The sequence below is a fragment of the Sceloporus occidentalis genome, unplaced genomic scaffold (assembly GCF_023333645.1).
Source record: "Sceloporus occidentalis isolate IW3139 unplaced genomic scaffold, rSceOcc1.0.p SCAF_1, whole genome shotgun sequence".
NCBI classification, from domain to species: domain Eukaryota; kingdom Metazoa; phylum Chordata; class Lepidosauria; order Squamata; family Phrynosomatidae; genus Sceloporus; species Sceloporus occidentalis.
The window spans coordinates 64,681,692-64,700,600 of NW_028316981.1; the positions used below are offsets into that span (position 1 = coordinate 64,681,692).

Consider the following 18,909-nt stretch of genomic DNA (forward strand, 5'->3'; position numbering starts at 1 on the left):
TGACCTAGACACTATACTTCTATTGATGCAGACTAAAATTGCATTGGCCTTGTTAGCTGCCTCATCACACTGTTGACTCATGTTCAACTTATGGTCTACTTGGACTCCCAGATCCCTTTCACATGTAGTCTCCTTAAGTCAGGTGTCCCCCATCCTATATCTATGCATTTTGTTTTTCTGCCCTAAGTGCAGTACCTTACATTTCTCTATGTTGAATTTTATTTTGTTAGCTTTGGCCCAGCTTTCCAGTTTATTCAGGTCATTTTGAATTTTGAGTTTCTCCTCTGGGGTGTTAGCTATTCCTCCTAATTTGATGTCATCTGCAAATTTGATAAACATGCCCCTAATTCTGTCATCCAAGTCAATGATAAAGATGGTAAATAGCACTGGGCCCAGGACAGAACCCCGTGGCACGCCACTGGTCACTTCTCTCCAGGATGAAACAGAACCAGTGTTTCGCCAGACAACCAATTACAAATCCATATAACAGTTGCCTTGGCTAGCCCACATTTTACAAGCTTGTTTGCAAGAATGTCTTGGGGAACCTTCAGTATATCTTACTGAAATCAAGATATACTGTATCCACAGCATTCCCTTCATCTACCAAACTGATAATTTTATCAAAAAAGTGATAAGATTTGTCTGGCATGACTTGTTTCTCTGAAAACGATGTTGACTTTTTGTAATTATGGTGTTGCCTTCTAGATGTTCACAGACTCTCTGTTTAATGATCTGCTCTAGAATCTTTCCTGGTATTGAGGTAAGACTAACTGGATGGTAATTGTTGGGATCCTCTTTTTCCCCCTTTTTGAAGATGGGGACAACGTTTGCCCTCCTCCAGTCTGCTGGGACTTCTCCTGTTCTTCAGGAGTTCTCAAACATTATTGCCAATGGCTCTGATATTACATTTGCCAGTTCTTTTAATACTCTTGGATGTAGTTCATCAGGTCCTGGAGACTTACATTCATTTAGATTAACCATTTAGATTAATCAAAACACAGTCCAAGGTCAGGAGCCAGCAGATCAGTCACAAGAACTGCATCTACATTGCAGAATTAATGTAATTTAACAACACTTAAACTGCAATGGGACAATACTATGGAAATGATAGTTTTGTGAAAGATTTAGCCTTCTTTGTCACTACAACAAACTACAAATCCCAGGATTCCATAGGATGGAGCCATGACAATTAAAGTGGTATCAAACTACATTATTTCTGCAGTGGAGCATGAGCTATAAGGAATACAGAAACACTAACAGCAGCCCCAAGGTCAGAATCCACACCATTCTCAACAATACAATTGAGCCAGCTTTGAGTTTTTTGTGGCTAAACTGTTTCAACAATGTTCAGAGCTCAGGTGCAGATCAGTTTCAAAAGCAGTCACCTATCCCTTGTGTTTCTACTCTGAAAACAGAAGGAGAGATGTGTTAGGTCAAACCAAACGTCTAAGTAGCCCAGAATCCATTTCTTCGAATGGGAACAAGATAACCAGGGCCTTTTAAAATAAATAAATAAATAATACAATGAGAAATCCACAAGCAAGACACACACATACTATTTCCCGTCACTGTACGTGGAGAACTCAGGGCAGGAGGTACAGAAAACAGAAGCCATAATTCCATTTCATATAGTTTATTTATAGCTATTTACAGCTATATTACATATTTGTTGTTGTGTGGCTTGAAGTCTTTGGAAACCCTATTGTGAGGTTTTCTTGGCAAGATTCACTCAGAGGGAGTTTGCCATTGCCATCCTCTGAAGTTGTGAGTGTGTGACTTGCCCAAAGTCACCCAGTGGCCAAGTGGGGAATGGAACCCTGGTCTCCAGAGTTGCCGTGCAACACTCAAACCACTAGTAACACAATGTAAACACATCTGCCCGATTCAATAGAATATAAAAAAACCAAGTAGGACTAGCCCAAAAACAACACACAAAAGGATTCCGAAGCTGTTTCTGAAAAACTAGAAGTGGGTATATATAGGATATACTGAAGGCGGTTGAGGCATTGCTTTAGGAACTCATGTTCTTTGAGATCTTACAGAAGCCAGTGAGGAGCCACAGTATTTCTAATAAGCAGAGTTCTGCTTATCAGGTAGAAACCAGTATGCTTTTATCTAAGGGAATCCTTCCAGGCAAGCTTATAGACGGGTTAGAAAGTACGGCACCAGCTTATCTAGCCTGGCCACTTCCTTCATGAGTGCTTGGCCACTTCCAATGCAGCCAATCAAATTGAGCTACATAGTGTTTGCTGATGATGACAAGTCTTCTTGTCACAACCCACAGAAGCAAGAAATTACTGTGTCACCCATCTAAAATGAAACCACACAGAAAAGGCATCTCGGAGGAGTTTGGAAAAGGACCGGGATGCATCAGCTAATGCACACTAGTTTTTTCATGCATTGAAGGATGCAGAGAAAATCCGCCTGAAAATCAACCTATATATTTAAAGGCGAAAATAAAAGAATGCAAAGCCGCATACAAGCTGGTTTCCCCATGTGTTTTGGATTTGAAGTAAGTGCTACTTTTGGCAGCTAAAGTGTTTTCAAATGTATGTTTGGGAAGGGAAGCAAAGAGATACAGACAAGACTTGAAGGAAAAGTAACCCACAATGCTAAGGAACTGAGCGTTTTAGCCCTCTTGCACTCCAATGGGACATTTTAATGCCATTCTTTGTTGCAATACCCACATAGATGCAGACCTCTCATGTGAGCATTCTCTGACATTTCCATCTGCTCACTTTTTAAAAATGTCCTGTAATTTCAGCTATCTACCAGCTATCTATTATTATGCCATTTTTTCTACATTAAAAAAGTTGGCCAATCAATCTATTGATCTGATCTGATCTATTACTATGCCATAAATTTAAAATACCTCATGCAGAAAGGGCATATCAGAAGAGTTCAGGATACAACTGTTAACCAGCACTGGGCTATAGTTTTTCCTCCCAGCCTTGCAAAAAATCGAGACAAGGAATGCCCCAAACAGTTTTTCTTGTGAGCCCCAGTTCAGCAAGGAGATATAGCATATGCTGACAGCTGGATGGAACCCATACAGTTATCTTTTTGGACTAAAACTCCCAGGATCCCCAAGTCCCTATGGCTATGTTAGCTAAAGAATTCTGAGAGCTGTACTTTCCAAAAGTAACAATTCCATGTCCCATATGGCTTATGTCTTAGGTTACAACAGCCTCATGTCTCTTTTGCACTTCCATAGCAAGCACCACCTATATAACTAAATGCATAGCTCTCCTCGTGAGCAGTTCTGCATGTGGCTGATTGTATGCACAGGTATAACTACATCAGCAACATTCACACACAGTAGGGGTGGTATGAGAAAAGCTTAAATGTGTTTATTGTGCTGCATGAATACTGTCTTAGGTTCTGCATGATTACACTCAGGGAAATGTGAATTTCTCTTGATGTGAAGGGAAGCTTGCTTAATGAAAAAAAGTTTTTTAAAAAACTCTCCCCAAGCTTCTAAACTAGAATGTTGACTCAAAACTTTCAAAGCAAAGGCAGCTGTCTTCAGCATAACTACAAGCCACTTCTGTAAGGGAAGAAGAACAGCACCAAGGGACATGTGGTGTTGCCAGATGAGGTTTGTATTGTACAGTTGCCTTGCCCCAAATATGGAATTTTAGTAGGGGGTGAGGAGAGGGGCAGTATATGACATCTTCCAGATGTTACCCTCTTCTCTGTTATCATCACTTCTTCCATCCAGAATGAAATGCATCAGTATAGGATGGGGGACACCTGGCTTATCTAGGATACATGTGAAAGGGATCTAGGAGTCCTAGCAGACCACAAGTTGAACACGAGTCAGCAGTATAATGCAGCTGCTAAAAAGGCCAATGCAATTTTAAGTTGCATCAATAGAAGTATAGTGTCTAGATGTTGAAAGGTCTGGAAACCATGCCCTATGAGGAATGACTTAGAGAGCTGGGTATGTCTAGCCTGGAGAAGAGATGGTTAAGAGGTGATATGATAGACCTGTTTAAATATTTGAAGGGATGCCATATTGAGGATGGAGCAAACTTGTTTTCTCCTGCTCCAGAGAATAGAACTCGGAACAATGGATGCAAGTTATAGGAAAAGACATTTCACCTAAACATTAGGAGGAACTTCCTGACAGTAAGAGCTGTTCGACAGTGGAACACACTCCCTTGGAGTGTGGTGAAATCTCCTTCTTTGGAGGTTTTTAAACAGAGGCTGGATGGCCATTTGTCGGGGATGCTTTGATTGAGAGTTCCTGCATGGTAGGGGGTTGGACTGGATGGCCCTTGTAGTCTCTCCCAACTCTATGATTTTATTATGTTTTTCTCCCTTATCATCAGAAAATCTATTAATGTAGGAAATACTGTAAAGCTGTAGAATACCTTTGAACTGACATGGCTAGGAGCCCTCTGTCTGGAACCACCCTTACAGAGCAAATACAGTCATGATGTACCAGCTGAACACCAATGCTTTATACAGGGAAAACTTGGGGAAAGTGGTATGAAATCTCAAATCAGGAAGCACCCTATAAATCATGGGTGCTTAGTGAGTTCTAAACAGCCTACTCTGAGAAATGACTGCAGTTCATGAGGCCTAGACTTTCAGATCCAGCTGCCAAACAGAAACAGAAGCTATAACTATTCCTAATATATCATACTTGTAATGTTAATGCAAGGACACTTCTGAATGGGTTTTACATCCAGATATTATTATTATTATTATTATTATTATTATTACCCTTAAAATGAACAAAGTTTGGCTACCAGTCCTGAAAAATAGCAAAATCAGGACTCAGCAAATGCAAATGAGAAACCACCCAGGGTCAGGAGCTTTCCCAGCAGACAGTGATCACTAATTAAGCAGACACTAATCCTCTTTGCATATCTTCCCACCCTGAGACCCTGCCATCAACAACAGAACAATACACAGATTAACATGGAGATCACTCCTCCCTTCCCAGGGTCAGACAGTATATATATACCCAACTCTCTTCCATGCCAGCATTCTCTGAAAATGCCAGCAACAGATGCTGGTGAAACTCTTCTAGAACATGGCCACATATCCCGAAAAACCCACAAAAAATATTATCTTTATAATCATAACATAATCCAGATCCATAATCTTAAACGATGATTAAGAACATGGAATGTTCATGGGTTCTGTGTCCTTTTGGGGCCCACATAAGCAGCCTGAGCCAGATGTTTATTCCTTGGCCTCCTCACTATGCAAAACTAGCTTCTGACTGCTGCCAGTTCAGTGTCGCCTTGTGAGGATAGAGATTCTGAGCACATGTGAGCAATCTCATGCTGTCTTCCTCATCCAGAGAAAGTTCTGCCAGCTAATAAATTGCTTATTAGCCAGCTATTCTGCTGCTTAGCATTCTCTGCCTCATAATACGAAGCAGAGATATCTAACCCACCATTGTCTCCACCTGTACATTTAGTTCCATGAACATACCATTTTTAACGCCCACTCCTTTATACAACAAAATTGTTTTCAGTAATAATAATGAAATAAAATGACCAGAAAGGAAAGGCAGGCAGTGAAAATCCTCTTTTATTGAACTCTATCTATTCAATTAATTACTATTATTATTATATCCCACTTTCTCTCCAAAATTAGGACTCAGAGGGCCAAAAATCAGAATCAGATGGGCCAAAAGTGCAGGCTTTGGGCCACATTGGGGGCATAGAATTTAGATGGCGCACACCCCAAATGCAGCTGGAAACTGCACAGAGAGTGCCAACCCAGAAGAGCCAGCACAAAAAGGTTTTCTTGGAGTGTTTCTTCAGAGTGGATTTGCCATTGTCATCCTCTGAGGCTGAGAATGTGATTAAGTTGTTCATGGCCAAGGCAGGATTCAAACCCTGCTCTTTAGAATCATAGGCCAATGCTCATCACACTGACTAGCTGATTTATATTTTAATATTAACTTTTGTGGATATGAGTCCTCTTCCTTAGTCATTGTATCTCTGGGTTTCTATCCACATATGCTCATGCTAAAATATAAATCAGTTTTAAAGGGTTTGCTAGATTCTTTTTTTCCTTCCCCCTCAATTTTTTTTCCCGCTACAACACAAACTAGTAGGACTACTCTTTTGAGGACAGATGGTTTCATTTCCAAAAAGAAGTGGCACGTACCAATGCCCCACCCTGCTCCCTTTTCTGTCTCACTCAATGCAAATCCAAGGGAAAGGGGAGCAAGGGGGTGTGGTTGTGTCTGCTGTTCAATTTGTGTTCCTCACAGCTGAGCCCCTCTTTCCTTTTCTTGTGCCAGTGACAGAGGGGTTGAGGAGCCACCATTTCACCCCCTTATATTCTGCACCTGAAGCAAAGTGCACCCCCATCCCCATTTTGGTTCCCCACTGCATTATGGTTAATTCCAATTTATAGTGACCCTCTCCTAGGGTTTACTTGGCAAGAGGAGGTTTGCCACTGCCTTTCTCTGGGACAGAATGACTTGCCCAAGGTCACCCAGTAAGTTTCTACAGCTGAACAGGAATTCAAATCCAAAAGCCCCAGTCCAGCACTAGTCACTATATGGGCTTTTCTTTCTTTAAAATGGGGCTCAAGCATGTGACTCTCCAGATCTTGGACTGCAACTTCAAGCAGCCTCAGCCAACATAGCCAGGGGTGAGGAATGCTCAGCGTAGCAGTTCAATAACATCTAGAGGACCTTACAATTCCCATTCCTGTTTGAAGGGGGGAAAGAAAAAATGATCAATCTGGGAAAATATAGATGGGCAATTGCTAAAATATCTGAAAAGTTTGGTCATACAAAGTACAGAGGAATCATGCATGTTCATAAATTTCCCTTGCTTCTTTGCACTGATGCGCTGGTTTCAATTTTCAGAATGGTGACATGTCAAGTATTACTGATCCTTCTGTTCCTTGAGTCTGCAACGGCAAGCTCCTGTCCCCACCATTGTGCTTGTTCTCCATCAGATCAGACCCCACTAAAAGTGGACTGCAGCTTCAGAGAACTGACAACACTTCCCCACCTACCCAGCTCAACACAAGAACTGTACCTCCAGGAAAACAAACTGGAAACAATACATTCAGGTGCATTTGATAACCTTCAGATGCTGAAAGTCATCAATTTATCTAGCAATCCATGGCACTGTGACTGCAGAATTCTGTATCTGAGAAACTGGTTAGAGGACCAAATGGAAAGTATGCGTATTAGTGATGTGAGGTGCTTCACTCCTCCTTCACTTCACAAAAGACCTATATCTGAGCTAAGAAAGAATGAACTTCCTTCTTGTTCCACATCCCAAAAACTTTGTTCAGATTTCTTGCTCAATGATGCACCACTCTTCATTTTAGTACTCATTACTGTCTTGCTTTGTGGTTTCTTAATGACAAGGAAGACTAAATTTAAAGTAGAGGTTTGCAGAAGCAGCACAAAAATCCACAGCATATTACCTTCAACTTCTTATCAGCTGAAAAGAAGAATGGGAAGAGGAACAAGCAATTCATCATTGCTAATGACTATTGTGCATTAGACTGCCAAACATGAAGAAGGGTAAACAAATTATTTCTGTTGATCATTAAAAGTCAAGTGGTAAACTGAAAACAGTGGCTATTATTGACTTTTCATTTTAAGGAAAGGGAACTCATCAAGAATATACCCTTTGAGCAAAAACCATAATATGCAACTGTTTAGTCAAATCCAAAAGATTTTATCATCCTTATTTTAATCATTATATTTTAGCTTTACAGTGCATATTGTGAAAGCATCACCTGCAAGCTAGATTGTTTCCTAGTACAAAGATCAGACCCATAATTACAGTAGCACACTAGATGATCTGAACATTGAATTTGTAGGTTCTGGATGACCTGGTGTCATGCAGTGGCATCCCGGGAATTGGTGTCACCGGGTGCGATAATTCACGGTGTCACCCCCCCCCCACCCCGCACTGACCTCCTCCCATTTTACGCCATACAGAATCCTTAGTAATGCTTTTTGGACTGATGTTACTCAGAAATCGTAATTCCCATATACCACTGAATGTAATGCTAATAGTTGTGACATAAACAACTAGCAAAAATAAAAATTATACCTTCAAATTACAATATCAGAAGCACAACCCAAATGTATTTACATACATATAGTGGATATTTGGTTAAAATGTGATGCTTTTAAATAAAATTTAAAAAGAATAAATTTCTTTTAAAATTTCCATTTTTTAATTTTTTTTAAGAAAATTAAAATATTGAAATCTGAATTTTGAATTTTAAAAAATTCTGGGGCCTCTCCTTTCTCCTCCCACTGAGCTTCACCCCACTCCCACCATTTTAAAGGGAAGCAAATGAATGCCATAACCCATTTCTGCCAAAAAGTTGGTGTTTAAGGAGCAGGGGTGTCACTTGGTGCTGTCTGCACCCCCTGCACCCTCCTCATGATGCTACTGGTGTCATGGACATTATAGCCTCTATGCGATTGAGTGTGTCAAACCCACACCCACCCCCAAGCATATGCATCCTTTCAGTCAAGCCTAGAACAACTCACCTAGGGAGACAAATCTTTATTTTAAGTTTACAAGGTCCTATGACAATGCATTAGTGAAAGCTGCTGCAGGGTAATTTCTATGGTGTAGAGACAAGTGATGTTAGAAGGACCTTGGTAGGATACTGATAAGTAGTTATCTTTCTAAGGAACCCAGGAGTGGATCATCTCAGAGATTAACAGCCTCGACAGAGCAGCCATAAAAGCCGGCATTGGGGCGCAGTGGGAACGTGGCATCTGCACAGGGCCGGCTCATCCATATAGGCGAACTAGGCAGCTGCCTAAGGCGCCAAACTGCAGGGGGCGCCAGAGAGAGAGAAAGAGAGAGAGTGGCTTTATCCTGAGGATCATAGGCCCGTTACAAAGTGCGCGCTCTGCGCGTGCTAGGGTTAGAAAGGGGCGTCCTTTCCGGACACTTCCAACCCTAGCACGCACAGAGTGTGCACAAAATGGCGGCGGCTGTTCCACACGGCCGCCGCCATTACATCATGACCACGCCGCCTCTATACGGGGCAGCGCAGACATGACATCATCACGCCGCGCCAGGGCACATAGTGCGCGCCTTCCCCGGCTGCAAAAGGAGCTCCAAAACGGAGTTCCTTTTGCCGTTTGTGTCACTGGGTGCAGCCTTCAGACGGCTGCGCCCAGCGACACAGAGTAGAAAGGGGCCAAGCGGCCCCTTTCTCCTCCTCCCTGCCGCCGCGGGGTGTCCTTGGGGCTTGAAGCCCCAAGGACACCCCTTTCCAGGCTGTGGGGAAGGGGCCTTTTGCCGCTTCCTCGCAGCCTGGAAAGCGGCAGATCGGGGCCTCAGTGGCTGCTGCTCTGGCTGCTGAGGCCCTGATCCTGCGGGGAAAGGGGCAGGTGCAGGCCGCCGCTTTTCAGCGGTCTGTAACCCGCCATACAATCAGGCAAGCAGAGCAGCCAGCAGCCCTGCCAGCCTCTGAGAAGCAGGGAGAGAGAGCTGCTTGCTGAGGCTGGAAGGGGGAAGAAGTTTGCTGCGCTCTGCAACTCCTGGGCTGCATCCACACTGGAGAATTAACCCGGTTTGGCACTGCTTTAACTCTTTCTAGCTCAAGGCTATGGAATTCTGGGAATTGGAGTTTGTTGTGGAGTCCAGAGTGCCTCCCTTCTCCCTCCCTCACTCCTTCCTTCCCTCCCTCTATCTTCTTTCCTTCCTTCTCTCCTTTTCCTTCCTTCCTTCCTTCCCTCACTCTTTCTTTCCTCCTGTCCCTCCCTACCTCCCCCTTTCTTCTTGCCTATGCCTTCCTTCCTTCTTTCCTACCTTCCCTCTTCCTTCTTTCCCTCCCTCTTTCTTTCCTCCTGTCCCTCCTCCCTCCCCTTCCTTCCTTCTTTCTTTCCTACCTTTCCCCTTTCTTCCCTCTTCCCCCCCCCAATAATTCCTTCTCCTTCCCAGACTTTCCCATCCACCCATCCACCCACCTTTGCCTCCCTTCCCATTCACTCACCCTTTTCTCTGATTCCTAGACCCACTTTTTGTTGTTGTTGTGTGTCTTGAAGTCCTTTCTGCCCCCTGACCACCCTCTCATGGGGTTTCCTTGGCAAGGTTTGTTCAGAGGGGGCTCGCTATGGCCTTCCTCTGAGGCTGAGAGAGTGTGACTCCCCCAAAGTCACCCAGTGGGTTTCCATGGCCGAGCTGGGATTTGAACCCAGAGTCATAGTCCAATACAATACGAGTTCAGAGAAGCTTTGCCATGGCCTTCCTCTGAGGCTGAGAGAGTGTAGCTTCCCACTCTTGGTGGTTGTGCCTACTATGTGTCTTTTCTTTCTCACCCTGGAGCCATTCCCATCCTTTTTTTCATGGGCTGCATCTACATTGCAGAAATAATGCAATTCGACACCACTTTAACTGCCCTGGCTCCATGCTATGGAATCCTGGGATTTGGGTTTTTGGAGGAGAATTCACCTGCTCAGTCAAAGAGCAGCGGAGCCACAACAAACTACAAATCCCAGGGCTCCATAGCATGGAACCAGCAAGATGACCAGATGTCCTCTTTTTCTGGGATATATCTTACATTTCAGTCTTCTGTCCAGGAGGAATTCCAAAAATGTCCTCCCTTTTGAACATCACTAAGATGCATGAATGTATATTTATATGAGGAGTTTCAGCTTTTACTTGGTCATGTCCTCCATTTTACTTGAAAACCCTACATTTTGCATTGCCTTGTCCTCCTTTGCAGTTAGGACAACCGGTCACCATGGGAGCCAAGGGCAGCTAAAGTGGTGTCAAACTGCATTAATTCTGCAGTGTGGCAGCAGCCCTGGTCCTCTCACTTGGTGACTCTACTGGTTTTCTTCTCTTTCTGACACCCTTTTCTACCCCTTGGGTGAAGATTTTTAGTTTTTAGGGGTCATAGATGGACCACTACTATCCCACAAATTCATGGAATGGGATCCACATTTTTCCACATCATTAGAATGAATAATGCTTCCAGCTTGCAAAAGGAATATGTGTGCATTAGTCTCCATTCCAAATATCTCAGCAATAAAAAAAGTCTTTAACCTGCAAAAACCTAATTGGCTTTTTGACTAATTCTCAACCCTGTGACATTGGATTGGAACCTAAGTTTTATGTCATGTTTAGCTTTAACAAACAAAACAGCGGAAATCAAGGGGTGAAAATAATTATGAGGAGCAACAGGGGTGCCAAAATATTTCTCGCCTAGGGTGGCAAAATACCTAGAGCCGGCCCTGCGTCTGCACGACCCACACCCCAACTCCGCCCCCATGCCAGCATGATGCCACGTACCCCACCACACAGCGGGTGGTGTCACAGCACTACAGATGATGCAGCACCAAAGGAGCGCTGAAAAGCTGTGATGCTAGCAGCTATGGCGCCCTTTCCACAGCACAAAAAGGAGCTGCTGGTAGTGGCCGTGGCCCCAATCCAGTGCTGAAAGGGGTGGCTGCAGGCCACCCCTTAAGGACAGTCTATTCAGCCCCTAAGAGTCTCAAGGAGCAAGAAAAAAACCTAATACAATGAAGAGAAGGTGCCTGAGAAAATTAAAAAGAGTGCTTTGTATCAGCCACTTTGTACCAGCCTCTCTTTACCTTGCCAGGTCAAGTCTCTGCTTATAGATTGCTTAAGTACTGTATTTTCTGGCATATAAGACTACTTTTTAATCCAGGAAAATCTTCTCAAAAGTCGGGGGTCGTCTTATACGCCGGGTGTCATCTTATAGGGCAGGTGCTGAAACTTCTGAGCTGGACTGGAGAATCTGCGGTCGCTGCATATGGTGGGGGGAGTTAAAAAACGGACGCAGCCGCATCCCCACTGTATGCGACAATCATGTGAAAGCAGCTACCGCTCTGATAGTCTTGGAGACAGGGAGGGCTGAGCAGGCAGGGACAGCTGACCAATCCAAGCAGGCTTTGTATACAACAAGGTTTCCTGCTAAGTACCTGCATGTCATTTGAATTAAAATTACCATATTGAAATCAAATCTGATGTTTTTTTAAATTTTTATTTGGTGTGCATTGGAAGAGGGGTAGTTTATACGGTGAGTATATCCCAAACTCTATATTTTAACTGGAAAAGTTCAGGTCATCTTATACACCCAGTCGTCTTATACGCCGGAAAATACAAGTATATCTTCCCACCTCCAGCAGCCTAAAGGCCTCAGAAAAGCCTGAGTGTGAATCTTGGGCAACAGCCCCCCATTTACTTGCAATTCAAGTCCAAAGGGGAAAAAATCTGTAGCTCTTCTGTTATCTTCTATCTTTCAGGTCCTCCCCTTCAAAGCCAGTCAGTGGTCTTTTTTATTGGCCTCTGCTCCTTCTCCCTGCAGAGGCTTTGAATAAGGTTATCACATGAGGCTAGTCAAGCCCAATTGCAGTAGGGAAATAGTGGCTGCATCCACACTGCAGAATTAATCTGGTCTGACACCGCTTTAATTGCCCTGGCTCAATGCTAGGGAATTCTGGGAACTGGAGTTTGTTGTGGCACCAGCTCTCTGATAGAGAAGGCTAAATGTCTCCCAATATTACAGTTCCCAGAATTTCCTAGTATTTAGCCAAGGCAATTTAAGTAGTATCAAACTGGATTATTTCTGCAATGTGGTTTGGCAAGTACATGTCTCTTCTGTTGCTGCTGCTGGTGGAGCGTACCTTTTCACTGATGGGGAAAAACCATAAATGAAAAAGTCGTGTGATAAGTACCTGCAAAGGATGGTATTATCCTACTGTAATTGCGTTTTTTACTAGCCTCATATGATAAACTCCTAAAGCCAGCAGGTTGCTTTTATTCATTCCTGAGATTAAGGAGCTGGGAACAGTGCCTCTGGACAATCCTACTCTTCCACACATGAGTTGTGGTCATGACAACTGTATTAACTAATCCATAAACAACCAGAGCCTTGCAGCTGAATAGATCTAACACTTTTGTACAAAACTAGAGAAATTACAGTGTTTATATACCACAGTTACTCATGTTCTGAGAACTTCCCATTTAGGTGCTAGTGCAATATACAATGCTGGGATTTTAACAGGGACCTCTTGTAGCATATGTTCATTTTGGGTCCAATTCACGATGCCATGGCTTACCTACAAAACCTTACATATATATATATATATATATATTTGGCAGATTCTGAAATGAACACCTACTGTTACATTGACTTACACCAGGCACTGCAGATATTTTTGCCAGATCTCTCCTTAAAATGCCCCTGGTATCAGAGGTCAGGAGGATGGGAAATCAGAGGAAGTACATTTTTAGCAAGAGTATCCCAACCTTTTTTCAAGGGAAACTCACCCACACCTGCTTTGTTATTCTTTCAGGCACGAAGTGACGACTTCTTCTGATGTTTAAACTTTCATTTTATTGCTGCCTCATGTTTATAATGTTCTTTGTTATTATTTTGAATTGCTGTAAACAGGGGTGGCCATGGTATGGCCTGCAGGCTGCATGTGACCCCCAGGGCTCCTACTGCAGCCCTCAGAGCCCCTCAAATATGTGGAATCCCCCTGCTTGGTGCAAAAAATATTTGGTGTAAGAATAAGGTTGCCATTTCTCCTGGAAAATCCCGGATTGAAGGAATTTTAAAAAAGGCCCAGTCTGCTGAGCCAGTTGATGCAGTAAATCCCAGATTTCTCCTTCGTCACAGGCCAGCGGGTGGGTTAAAATGTGGTAGTGGAGCAGGAAACCATGCAAGAAGACTGACACTAGCAGGGGCTTCATCCCGCACTGCAGGCTCCAAGTGCTACTGCACAGGCATAGCATTACTATCTTATTCTTCTGTTTCCTATTCACTTTCCCCAACAAGCCCAGTCAGTGGCAAAGGAAATGACGCAAGCAGAGATGGCCTTGTGTTGTGTGGTGATTGTGTTGGGGCCTTGAGCCTAGGCCTATGCAACACGAGGCAACTTTGCTTCCAAATAGCCCCGAGAGAGTAAAACGAGTCCCTTTATAGTCTAAGGCTACTTGGAATCCTCTTTCTCTTTACACCAGCTAGGTGGGGAAGGAAGCAAAAAAGAGCTGTTAGCTTGGTACTGGTACTGAGGTTGAAATATAATGATAGAAAAGTGTAATGATGAATGTAAAAAAATTACAACATCAATTGAATTAGGCATACTTTCAAGGACAATAGAAACAAACATTTTTTTCCATGAACCTCTTTGCATGGTTAAGATTTGCAGAATCTCTTTGGGTTAAGCTTTATGGCATACAAGTAAAAGTCTCGTAATGCCTACGCAGAATGGAAATTAATAGTATACATAATTATAATAATTTGCATAATATGCAAATTAGATGCCCAGATATGAGGGACTGGAATATGGCCAATCACATCCCACAAAAGCCTATGGTAAGCATAATTTGCCAATGAGACAGAAATTGCTCTCCCTTCCGCCACTGGCTGTTTTAGGCCCCAAATAGCTTTCTATCAAACTGGATGTTATTTGATCTTAAACATGTCAGTAGGAGCCCCAAATAACCTTAAACGGCCCAACATGCCCCAGCAGGCTTTGGGGAACATAACTGGGCTTTTAAACACACACACACACACACACAATGAAAATGCATATTGGCACCCAGCAAATTTGTCCACCTCTGTTGTAAACCAATCTGCTACAATGGGATCTCAGTATCCGTGGGAGATCCTTTCGTGGGAGATCCCCCCCATGTATACCAAAATCCATGGGACCTCAAGTCCCATTCTCCTAAATGGCAGCACATGCATGCAGCCATGCCTCCATTGGGGACAATGGGGGCGCACACCATCATTGGGGACAATGGGGGCTTGCCATCTGCAGATGCTTAAATCTGCAGATAGCAAGTCCATGTATAATGAGGCCCCACTGTAATAACAAAAACATAAAACTTTTCAGAGATTACCCATAGGTTGCAAACAGAGCTTGGGAAAATGTATTTGGGCACTACAAAAATTCCCTAGCCAGTATGGCCTCTGAGCACTACAGTCTAAATAATAATAACAAATTTTCTAAGCTCTGGGTGTAAAGCTTGTTACCACAATAAACAATATTGCAGCCACAAATTCCCATCAGTGATACCTTTACTGGCCAACTGAAATGTACAATATACTTGTTGCAAGTTCAAAGCTTCATGGGCTTCTTCATCAGGCAAGATGTTACAAACCAAACAGGAGGGGGGAAAAAACAACAATTGGAAATGTTATTACAGCCAGAAAATGTATATTTGAAAATATAACATTACGTTTTTCTCCATTTCCAAAAATCAATTATTTTTATTTATGAATTATGCTTATATCCTCCTTTTCTTTCTCTGAGCTGTACATGGCTCCCTGAACATAGATTTCTCAAATCCCAGTCCAACACTCTAATCGCTACACTATATATTACCCACTTTGGTATTGTCAGCCAAAATGCTGAAAATCAAATTCCTAAAGTGTTTAGTAGGAAGGCTGAAACCTCTCTTCCCACAGGATTTCAGATTATATTCATATGTCTAGGCTGCTAATGTTTAGTAGCCAATCTTAATGGGAATCTTAGAAAAATCAATCAAGTGCTATCAAATATGTCATGACAATAACAGAATTACATCTCTGCATGCTAAGTATAAACAGGATTACACTCTTAGCTATTTTAAACATGTAAACCTTTTTTCACCCCCCAAAAAATTAAACAGCTTCCCTTCCATATCTTTTATGTTGCATTGCTTCTCCTTTTCTTCAGAAATTTGGAAGATTTCCTATTGAAGCACTTATACTTGCACATGCATTTTAGCATTTATTCAACTACAGATTTTGTGGCTAGCTGAAATTTAAGCCATGTTTAAAGAACAAACATTTTATTATGAAAATAAACAAAAAGATATTTCTGTAGGTTTAACACTTAGGGTACAACCCAGCTAAAGCTCAGCCATTGTAAATCCCACAGATTTCAAATGGATAAATGTAAACAATTTGCTTACTTTGCCCATTGGACTACAGGAGATTTTTGAACTGTTGGATTTTGGATTGCATCGTTACTCTTTGAAACTAAATTCTTTCTTGCTTATATTTAGTGTCAGTTCATATCACATGGCTGATGCCTGAATTGTTTCTGGAAGATTTATCATATTGTTTAGGCCTATGTGCATTAAATTGTATGTATTTGTGCTCAGTGTTGTGTTTTGAAAAGACTACAAGCTATTCAGAGACTTAAAAGATGCAGGGCTTTTGTTTTTGGTTTTTTTGGTTATGTGGATTCTTCCCTATCCAAGGCCACAGACCAACTCGTCTAGCTTCCCAGACATACACCTGAAAACCTGGGGTAGTTTATCTACACACCGTCTAGGACTTTCCAACAAAGTTCACCCAAATCTGCTGCAAAAATTATACTATACTCATACTCTGTTCAAATCATTACAACTATCCTGATTTGGCTATGACAATCATGATTAATCTTCTGTGATTCCATAATTTCAGCTTCTATTCCTCTTCCTCCCACTTTCCCTTGTTGCCTTTGTCTTACTTCAGTTGCAAACCAAGTTCAAAGTGCAAAAGCAGTTTGCATTAAATTGATTCAACCAGCAAGGGGAGGGGGGGAGGTAGAAGTTTGCATTTCCCAGGAAGTTCAAGCAAAAGCAAACTGCTGCCTCTTTTCCTAGCTTTTGTGTTCTTTCTTATTAATGACTTTTGTCACATTGATGTCATGGCTGATGTTGCTTGGCCACACATGTCCCAGTTTTCATCTGTGAAATGTTGGCGATTTTGTCATTACATCCATGTGTAGGCATCTGATGACCTTGGAGATAAGGCTGTCGCAACAGTGGTTCACATGAAACCTGGATGGAATTTGGCAAATTAATTTTAAAACCAAAGGAATAAACAGGTAGATTAGGAGACTGTCATCTATATAGCAAGTACTGTTGAGTTTCTTTTCCCACCTAATTTTAGCAGTTACAAGAGCCTTCCCCCACTCTGTTTGCTTCACCAGATATGTTGGATGAGGATGATGGGAGCTGTAGTCTAACACATCCTAAAGTTGCAAGGAAGTCACAGTTACAATAGAATATGCTACACTTTCTTCAGCTTCTGGACACTCAACTCTGGAAAGAATTATCCTATAACTTTGGATTCATTTTTCACAGACCCATTCTCAGTCAGTGGACATGGCTCCCCAAGTAAGTCTAGCCAGGTGCTAAGGAGTTGCTGGCAGAGGCCCAAAGTAGAAGAATCAGAATGGAAGAGATCCTCAGAAGACAGACAGTGGGAAGAAAGAATTAGAAGTAAAGTTAGGAGGAAGGAAGGCCAGAGCTTGGAAAAGCCAGTGATCTTGTGGGCTTATTGAAATTGTAGTCCAAAAGTTACTTCCAAGCTCTACTAGGGACAGTCACACCCTTCCCAAGGCAATAGAATGATACTCAGCATTAGCATTAGAATATATTATTTAGTAGTTATAAAACTGAGATTAGCATTGCAAATAATCTGGCATCTTTCACTTTGTATGAAACACCAAGAAGCATAGAAATAAGGCTGTAGCATAAATGTTCGTAGCCTCGAGTCCAAAACACACTGCAGAAATAACCCAGTTTGAGACCGCTTTAACTGCTCTGGCTCAAAGCTAGGGAATTCTGGGAATTGTTGTTTTGTGAGACATTTAGCCTTCTCTGTCAGAGAGCTCTGGGTGCCACAATAAACTACACGTCCCAGGATTCCCTAGCATTGAGCCAGGGCGGTTAAAGTGGTCTTAAATTGGATTATTTTTGCAGTGTATTTTGAACCTATGTCCAATAATAAATAAAGAAATAAAAATTTATTGTTATCCTACCTCTCCAACAGGATCGAGGTGGCTTAAACAATGATAAAATACAATATAAAATATATCATATATTATAAAAATGCATCCCATTATCCCCTCCCTCCTAAAACAACACATAATAATTCCCCATAACAATAATAAAATACATTTAAATCATTAAAACCATCAGATATGGGCGTCTTGGGGTGCTCTGTATGATGTTCCATATCAGTGGGTAACCAAGTGAGTTATTCCAGGAAGGCCTGTCAGAAAAGATCTGTGTTGACAGCCTTTTTAAAGCTGTCAAGGTTGGCGATGTTTTGGATCTCTTCCGACAGGCCATTCCATAATTTGGGAGCAGCAGTTGAAAAGGCCGTCTGGGTAACCACAGCCAACCTAGTCTTTATTGGCTGCAGTAAATTGTTCCCAGAGGACCTAAGTCTGCGGGATGGATTATACAGAAGAAGGCAATCCCACAAATAGGTTGGACCCAAGCCATGAAGGGCTTTAAAGGTTATCACCAACACCTTGTACTATGCCCAGAAACTAATAGGCAGCCAGTGAAGGGATTTTAGAATAGGCGTTACATGGTCACTTCTCGGTATTGTGGTAACTAGTCTGGCTGCCATGATTTGGACTAATTGAAGTTTCTGGACTAGGCACAAGGGTAGCCCCATGTAGAGCGTGTTACAGAAGTCAAGCTGTGAGGCTACCAGTGCACTTACCACAGTTTCCAGGTTCCCCGGCTGCCTATGCAGTGGGCCTTTGATATCTGCTGAGGTTTGGTTCCAGGATCCCTGTGGATGCCAAAATCTGTGGATGTTCAAGTCCCATTAAATACAAAGGCATAGTAAAATGGTGCCCCTTATATAAAGGGGGAAAATCAAGGTTCACTTATTGGCATTAATATTTTCAAAAAATATTTTCAAGCCATGGATAGTTGAATCCATGAATAAAGAATCTGTGGATATACAGGGCTGACTGTATAAACGGATGCCTATACATTTGTTTGATCTGAGTTCAAAGTTTGAACTGCTAGATAAGGATTTCTGGGGAAGAGACCTTCATTTTATCATTGCCTGAAAGTCAGCTGCACTGGTCATTATATGAAAAGGCACAATGGTAGTGCTTACCATCTTGAGGATTGTATGTATTCTACAGTGTAATCATAGGCATGACTGCTCAGA

At 42.3% G+C, this 18,909-nt stretch overlaps 1 protein-coding gene across 1 annotated transcript; it reads left to right on the forward strand.

Moving 5' to 3' along the window:
- Positions 1-2,305: 2,305 nt before the first annotated feature.
- LOC149321499 (platelet glycoprotein IX-like) lies at positions 2,306-7,570 on the forward strand. Its single transcript, XM_089498740.1, has 2 exons — positions 2,306-2,512; positions 6,848-7,570. Exon 2 carries the CDS (start codon positions 6,849-6,851, stop codon positions 7,497-7,499), a length of 651 nt encoding a protein of 216 aa, XP_089354866.1. The 5' UTR covers positions 2,306-2,512; position 6,848; the 3' UTR covers positions 7,500-7,570.
- The last annotated feature ends 11,339 nt before the right edge of the window (positions 7,571-18,909 follow it).

Coding starts and splice junctions, on each gene's coding strand:
- LOC149321499 (XM_089498740.1), top strand. CDS start 6,849: ATGGTGACATGTCAAGTATTACTGATCCTTCTGTTCCTTGAGTCTGCA.